This window comes from Leiobunum rupestre, chromosome 5 (genome assembly GCF_980474605.1).
Source record: "Leiobunum rupestre chromosome 5, qqLeiRupe1.1.hap1, whole genome shotgun sequence".
In the NCBI taxonomy this organism is placed as follows: Eukaryota; Metazoa; Arthropoda; class Arachnida; order Opiliones; family Sclerosomatidae; genus Leiobunum; species Leiobunum rupestre.
Window position 1 is genome coordinate 47,955,226 of NC_143388.1, and position 8,691 is coordinate 47,963,916.

General features: G+C 34.2%; 1 protein-coding gene across 1 annotated transcript; it reads left to right on the top strand.

The window, feature by feature from the left end:
* Positions 1-3,182: 3,182 nt before the first annotated feature.
* LOC149945186 (uncharacterized) lies at positions 3,183-6,389 on the top strand. Its single transcript, XM_090175405.1, has 2 exons — positions 3,183-3,290; positions 5,778-6,389. The coding sequence occupies exon 2, from the start codon at positions 5,784-5,786 to the stop codon at positions 6,240-6,242; it is 459 nt and encodes a 152-aa protein (XP_090031531.1). The 5' UTR covers positions 3,183-3,290; positions 5,778-5,783; the 3' UTR covers positions 6,243-6,389.
* Positions 6,390-8,691: the final 2,302 nt, after the last annotated feature.

Sequence of the window (8,691 nt, forward strand, 5' to 3'; positions counted from 1 at the left end):
CTTCTTCCTACGGATAAAATATTGCCGATGGTTAAGTATCGTCGACTATTTTATGTAAATATTAAACGAATATAGTAATTTCCGTATGGTACGGAGGTTTTAACAACGAATATTAAAACGCCATAAAACCATAATGCCTTCTATCTATTAAGATACAAGGCTTTCATAAATTATTATTTCAATAAAGACAAGTCATATTATATTTACGGTATTCGGTCATTTCGCTTGAATAGCCTTAATTTATATCTTTATTCATTTTGCCAGTACTCGCCGATAAATTAAACCAGCAAATGGCGTTTGATGACAAAGCAATTTCGGGAAGCGAAGAGAAGATGTCGTTTGGACGCAGCGACGGCCGAATGCTAATGCCGCCATTAAAACGGGACGAAAACACTCTGAAAGAATATAATTCGATAAAATGGATAGTCGCCCTATGTCTCTTCGTGTCTTTCGATTACGTTATAGCATTTATAACTAAAAATAATTGTAAAACACAGAAGAACCGCGGGTTCTGAAAGCTGGTTTTAAGGTCCTTGTATGCTATATCGTTTATAGGCAATTTTCTTAATAGCACCAGAAAATCCATTATGGAATAAAAAGGGACTTGGCTCGAAAAATGCCTTGCCATCAGTGACCCTATTGGTCATTTTTGTAAAATTTTAAAGTAGCGCTCTCTGATCATTTTGAGAAATTTTCGTACTTTTGGGAGACACAGCGCAGTGAATGTCGTTTACTAAAACAACTAAATGAGATCTACTCCAATTTTGGTTTAAAAAAGAAAGCAAGAATAAGGAAATTGCCACATCTTAATTCAGCCGAGCATGAGCTGAGCCTATTTTCTAGAAAATATTGGATATGTTTACTGGTTTAATTATAGTACAGTTAGTTTTAATTTAAAGGTGATAATTAAACATTTAATGTAAACTATTATATTTCGAGGAAAATAATAGTTTTATGAAACAACAGTTTTAAAGATTTTAACTTAGATAGGTAATACTGATATGAATTTGTGCCTGATATATTTGTATCATTGAGGAACTAAATGGTCATATTTGATACGCACCTTATCAACCATATCTGTATCACCTTCAATTATTTTCCAAAGGTACATCAATAAATTATCTAATTTGGTTCTTTCCTCTAAAATGTGTAATTTTTTTCTCTTTATTTCTTTGTACATTAAATCATGCAAAATAATTGATACTGGACTTGTAAAATGTCTGCTATCTCATTAGCATCTTGTCACTCCCACCCACCAATGTGCTTTCTGCAACAAACCCAAGAGCAGGTCGTCCATTTTACATCGTTTCGGTGTATAGCGGAAAAGTGATAGCGGTACTTGGAGCTGACACTAACAAAGGGAAAATCATTGAATTGGGAATAATACTGCTAGAAATACAATTACGATTTCGGTTGCCATGGTTACGCGGGACCTATTCTGATAAGACTGTACGAAATTCATCTTTATAATTAGGCGGTAGCGCCATCTATATTTTGTAAAGTTATATGGCTAAAAATAAATAATTATTAGCTAACTCATCGTAACTTGAGTTAAAAAGGATCGTGTTGACAGAAAAAATTATTTTTAAACAACTTCAAAGGTTTGTTTGTTACGAGAAATCATACATTTCAATTTCGCATCAGATTCGCGAAAAAAATTCAATTGCAATACAGTTGCCACCACTAGAGACAGAAGCCGCCACGGTAGAACGATAAAGTTGAATAAGATAACCAGCATTGGGTTTTGTTTCGCATTGACGAAGAAAACGTATTTCGCGTAAAGGTGGGCATTATGATTTTATTTCCCCGGCACGCGTTGTGGGAGGAATGACGTCACCCAAAACGTCAGAAGGCGTGAGTCTTAGAGTAAAATTAAATTCAGAGCGGATTTGATTTTTAAGAGGGAAGGTGCTAAACTTCAAAGCGTCTCAATTCTTGGTTTTACAAAAGTTTAAATAATTTAAACTAAACATACACATTATCCGATTTGGCACTACAGCTGGTTAAATAAATGATTGTTTTGCTTTTTTACCTCCAAAATTTTATATAATCTGTCCTGTAATTCTAAATATCGTTAGACTCTCAATAAAATGTGTTGAAAAGTACCAGAATATTTGTATTTGCTTGAATTGATTAAGATACACCCATGAATATATGATAAACACTATCGGCTTACAACGATGTGGCTGTCGTTCAGGTTGGCTAAAGTTAATTGATTTTTATGACGTTCCAAATGACGCTTTTCAATTAGCCTCTTAATACCTAAACATGATTAGTCATCGTTAGCGATCTCTCTGAAAGAGAAACCAATTCAGACCAATTTGTCATTGGCTATTCTAGGCCCATTTAAATAGCCCCCGTTCCCGAAAATCTATTTTAGGCTCCGTTCAGTAACTCTAAAAAAGCTCAACGGTCAGCGGTTTTTTACTGAAAGGGTTCTCTTACGTCCGTTGAGCAACGAAGTCATCGGTTTTAAGAGCAGGTTTTTCCGTTGCTCAACGGTCACGTGACGTCGCAGCACGGAGTAGGGCTAGCTGCATGTTTCCTTTCTGTAGCGGTAAAGTCTATTCCCTTCAATACACGGGACTGGTGTGAGAAAACACGGTACGGCATAAAGGGGCAACGAAGCAACTGAGATGCATGCACTTGGAATATTCAAAAATAGATGAAAATAGTCGCTATGTCTCACATAGTAAATAGCGTGACTTACAACCAAAATTTTGCCTCTTGCTTTCTAAGACTGTTAACCTAATCGTTGTATGAATTATTTTTATAATTTTCACAACTAAGCACGGATTAGATTGTATTACCAAACGTTTATTGGTTGCAAAACTTTCCAAATTAGTTGTGGTAAGAGCCATGAGATCTGAAAGATGATTATTATTTAAATTTCAATATTTTATCTTAAATAACTTGGTGTCGATATAATTTGTAAATGACTTTAATTTTCGACGGTTACCTTATCTTATTGGCTTTATTTCCCTCTACACGAAGAAAGGGGTACCGTTATGAACGGTTAGATATCTTCTAGAAACCGATAAAGTTGACAGAAATAAATTATTTATTTAGTTCTTGCATTTTTATCTGATAATAATGTTAATGGTCGCCACAGTAACAATCGCTTATCATCCCGCGGAATCATGTAGCCATGGTAAATACCGACGTATCCAATTATTTGGCGAATCAACTCTTCAATTCTTGTCCGCGTTCAATCTGCAAAATCCTGAGCAACTCTTTCCTTTTTCTCCAGCTTTGGAATATACTTCAACCGACTCAGCGTCTCGTTAAAGGTAAACTTTTTTCGACTTAAAACTATCATGAAGTTCATTTGAAAATCCAATTGTAAATAAATATATTTGCGTTTAAGATGAATATCTTAAACACATATATTTAATTAAATTGTATTGCGATTAAAACAACTCCTACTTATTTTTCAACTCTTAAATGCATTAAACAAAAGTTAAAACCACTTTTTTTAAACTAAAGGTTTTTGTCTTGGCAAATAAAATTCAGTTGAGCTGAGTTACATTGTCAATGCAATAACTTTGCAACATAATTCAAGAATATAAAGAGAAATAGTCAAAATTCAATAAATAAGAGTAACGAACAGAAGATAATATCGAAGTGATTTGATAACTCAAAGTACAAGACCGAAATCGGGGAAATATATAGACAATCTATTTACAAATATTGACGGTATAATTAGTGTAATACATGACGCCGATATATCAGACCACTCTCCTATTATGATTTATTATGTAAAAAGAAGTGAAAATATTCCCTGTGTTAAAATTAGAGATATGTCACTAAGAAATCTGAATAAATTATCTTCCGTCGTTAATGAAATCAACTGGCAAAATCCATTGACGATGTAAATATAGCCTTCACCTTTTTTAGTGACAACCTCCTCGAAGCTTACAAAAAGAACTTCCCGTTTAAAAATATAAAATTATCCAAACACTCGTGGATTACAGAGAGTATTTAATTAATTATAAAAAAGAAACGCAAACTTTATAAACTTAGTAAACGTAACCCGACGAATGAGAATAGAGAGAACTACGTTAAATGTCGAAATTACTGTAACAATTCTATTAGAAACGCTAGGAGTTCTTACATCTATAATAAAATTAAAAATGCTAAATCCAGTAAAGAAAAATGGGAGATGATAAATAGGGCTACGGGCAAAACCAAAACCGTTAAACCAATACCAAACTCGATTACCCCAGACACGCATTTCACAACAATAATTGACTCCAATAGAAATTTTGGCTCGCCAATAGATATCGATATGAATCCCGCTACTTTCGCCTTATTCGATATTACCGCAACTGAACTAACAAACGTTGTGGAAGGGCTCTCAATAAATAGCGCACCAGGTTACGATCGACTACTTAAAAAACTATATCGATTGGGTATAAGAGGTCTGACGTTGGACTGGTTAAAAAGTTATCCAACAAACAGAGTTTGCGTTACAAAAGTCAATAAAAACATTTCGAACCCTAAAAATATCTTGGTAGGGGTTCCGCAGGGATCAGTTTTATCACCAATTTTATTTAATATTTACATTAACGACATCACTAAAATTATACCTGCGGAACTCTAATGCTTGAGGGGTCGAATTTATGTTCTCTGATAACTAAAGGAAATGGACTATTAAATATAGTTAATTCTTGGGTGTAGAACATTGGACTAAAATTAAATAAACTCAAAATCGAATACATGATTTTTTCCAATGTTAATAAACAAATAATAGATTCAGTTTGTAAAATAAATATTAACGGTACAGGAATAGAGTCCATAAGTTTAAATATCTTGGGGTGTGGTTTGACGACACTTTAACGCGAAACAGCCATATTTATCACCTATGTAAAAAGTTGGCTAGCGCTTCATATGTAGTTAGGAAGTGTCACGAGTTTTTCCCAAGAAATGCACTATTCGACCTTTATTACAGTTTTTTTTATTCTTATTTGAACTATGGTATTTTAATATGGGGCAACACCTCCAACTATAATTTAAATATAATTAAGATATTACAAAAACGAGCGCTGAGAGGAATCTTTAACTTAAACTGTCTAGCACCTACAAAACCGATTAAAAAAAAATTAAATGCTGAACAACTATATAAGCTTTTGTGTTTGAAATTTATACACAAAAATGTTAACATAATGTCGAAATCCCTTTTTGAACTAAACATTAAAAACCGTGTGACTAGATCACAAAATATTTTAAACCACCGCTATGTCGAACCACGAAAAAACTTACCTCAATATTTTATGAGGGCGTCACCTCGTATAACATATACTATGAAACTCTAGGAGGGATAAAAACAGTGGGTGCTGTTACAAAAGCCGTTAAAAAAATAATATTGAATAATTTTTAAGATTGTAAAAATGCATAATTTTACTATCCAAATTTGTTTTTCTTTTTTCTCTTTTATATTGTTATACATTTTTTATATATATAAGGTCAGTGTATTGTTTTGTTCTAGATATACAAATGTTTTTCTTTATAAAATTGTTTATTAACTGCAAAAAGAGGGCTATAAGTCGCTTGAAGACTTGACCCTCTAACAACAAATAATATTTTCTAAAAATAAAATTTTTTGATTTGAATTTGAATTTGATTTAAACTTACACTTTCCAAAAAAAACATACTTGTTGGACGTAATCAATTATAGTATGGTTTAAAATATATCTACAATTGAAGCTTATACTTTAAAGTTGTCCTAATTTTAATATATGTACGAAACTAATTGTTACCTTGAAAAACGCTTACAGAGCATTATGTCCGCACCCGCAAGAGATTTGGTCTGCACAGCCAAGCCACGTGCAGGACGATGGTACAACATCGTCTCGGTGCATAGCGGGAAAGTACTAGAGGTGCTTGGAGCGACTACTCACAAAGGAAAAGTGGCCCAGTGGAGTTTCAATAGCGGAAAAAACCAACGATTCCTTTTCGAAGAAGTTCAACCAAATACTTTCAAAATGGTCATCGAGAACAGCGGATTAGTCGTGACCGTTGACAAGAATAATAGAAATGATTTGCGAACGGATGACTACAGCTTTGTAGATAACCAACACTGGACTTTGGTTCACGAAGAAGGAAACACATTCCAAATAAAGTCCAAACACAGTGGACTTTTTTTGGATGTTTCCGAAGGCAGCCATCGAGATGGTGGTGACGTTATTACTTTTCCTGGTCACTCTGGCCCTAACCAGAAATGGATCATACGACAGGCATAAAAGAAATCATATTTTGTAAAGGGAGCATCACAAATTTATCATAATTGTAAAATAACAATTTCAAGTATAAAAACCTTAACTAAATACATTTTTTGTTTAAGGTAGTAATTATTAATAAATTATAATGAAATAGTAGACTGAAAAAAAGTTGGTTTCTCAATTCATACAAATATGTTTACATATCTTAAATTTAAAAGAAATATTTTACGTTTGTTATTCACAAGTACCAATAATGAACGGTTCATCAGTGAAAATCAGTAGCGGCGCCAGGATATTTGGGGAGGTAGGCCAAGCATTTGGAGCCCCCCCCCCCCTCCACAATTTTTTCAAATCCTTCCACCTGGATTATTTAATTTTTTTGAAGCAAGTGGTGAAATTTTTGGGTAAAACGGGTACGCGACGAAAAAATTAGAATTAATTATGAATTTAAACACTACTAAAAACTGAGTGTGGGTTGATCCTCTTTTGTGTACCGATAACACTTAACAAATGAGTGGTTCTTTACTTATTTCTACCACTGAATTCCAGTCTATCAATTTACATTCATTCCTTCTTTACTTCGCATGTACATCCCTTACATCAAAACTTACAACTTTACGAAAATGAATGTAGGTAGGTACACTAACAAGGAGACATCCCGAGGTGTAACCACCGAATTTGTTCAAACTCGAGGGATTGGTAGACCTTTATGTAACTTGAAAAATCCTAAAGGGAATTTATTCAATGGGCAACGGTTTTCCCATGGCAACGAAAAATGTTTTGGACAACAGATAATGGAAATTTCCCCATTGAAAATAGCATGGGATTCTGACCGAAAAATTAAAACTAAAAAATAAACTACTGTCAAAGAAAAGGTACTCGTACCTTTGAAAGGAATCAAAACAGCAGTGTCGTTAAGCGAATCACTCGTATTGCATATTGGAAAATTAATAAATAAATAGATTATTTCGCAAACTAATTACAGAATTTTTATATTAAATAATTTGGAGGCCCATATATTAAATTTTGGAGGCCCCTTAAGACGACTTTTGGAGGCCCCTACCAAAATTTCAAGTAGGCCCAGGCTTACCCCGGCCTTTTGCTGGCGCCGCTACTGGTGAAAATGCACACATTGCCTTGAGGGCTTGCTAAATAAAATAATTTTCCTTTTCAATTACCATAGAGACATAGAGTGACCATCTCAAGAAACACTTATAGCTCCTAAATTTTGGTCTGCTTTCTAGATGGTTTGGGTTTAAAATCCAAAACCCGATTGCTCAATAACACCAAAAATTATATTATGTTTTTTAATAACAAGTTAATAGCCTGTTATAAAAAAAGATAAATTAAAATGCTACGGTACCGTCAACAACGGGTTAAATGTATCCCGTTAATAAAGCGAACCCGTTCAAATCATTCATAAATTGGATGTCCGAGGCCTGTTCACTTGTGGCCTCGGTATTCTAATGGTAGAGGCGTTGGGACGGTAACCCAAAGGTTGTAGGTTCAATTCCTGCCCGAGGTGGTATGATTTTTCTCAGTCATTCTGGTATGGAAACAATGCTCAGAAGTATTCTTCAGTTTAAAAGAAACTTCTACAATTGTATTAATTCCTGCTAAATTTAAAAATAAATATTTATATATATATAATTATCTCATCAACACCAAGAATAAATAACTGATAATATGAAGCATCAAATACCGTCCAAGTTTTGATGATAATATTGTAATGAGAGTCTACTACGCCCAGCTGTAGGTTCGTTCTGTAGCCCATAACCTAAGAATTGAAAACTTCAATCTCCGACACAAAAAGGGAGAATTCCTTGGCCGGGATATTAAAAATTTGAAATGTTTCTAGTTGATACATACCAAAATGCTTGAGCCTTAGAAACACGTAGTATTCACCGTTAGAAAGGACACGGTATGAGGTTTCCTCATCAGCCAAAAAGGCCCTTCGGAGACGGGTCGTCACTGACACCCATCAAATGTAAATGTTTGAAATTAAGTTGGCAGTGACCATGTATAGGCCAGCAACCAGCCTTCTACCAGACTTAGGGAACTATAGTAGCTCGTTTAGTCTTTTCCTAGACGGTCTAGGCAAAAATTATTATGCTTGAATTGATGATCAGTCGTATTTTGGAGACGAGGCTTCGCCCCAAGCCACAGTGGATGAGGACAGCGGTTTCAAGATCATAAAATCGAAACTTTCCACCCTCCTTGATTAGAATATAACTTTTTATTACCATCATACACACGTAGTACAATATATCCAAACCTTATTGCGTGTGCCAAGTACAGTAAAGATATTTAAATAACTGTAAACCATTCTGTAAGAAATGGTAGACTGGTTAAAAGCTTTGAGAGCCGTTTAGCTATCCGAATAAAGTTAAAAATGTTTAACGCGGTGCTCTTATTGAATATAGTTTCCATGAGGGAAATATAACTTAACTATTCCTTAGTCATTTATCAT

Coding starts and splice junctions, on each gene's coding strand:
- LOC149945186 (XM_090175405.1), top strand. CDS start 5,784: ATGTCCGCACCCGCAAGAGATTTGGTCTGCACAGCCAAGCCACGTGCA.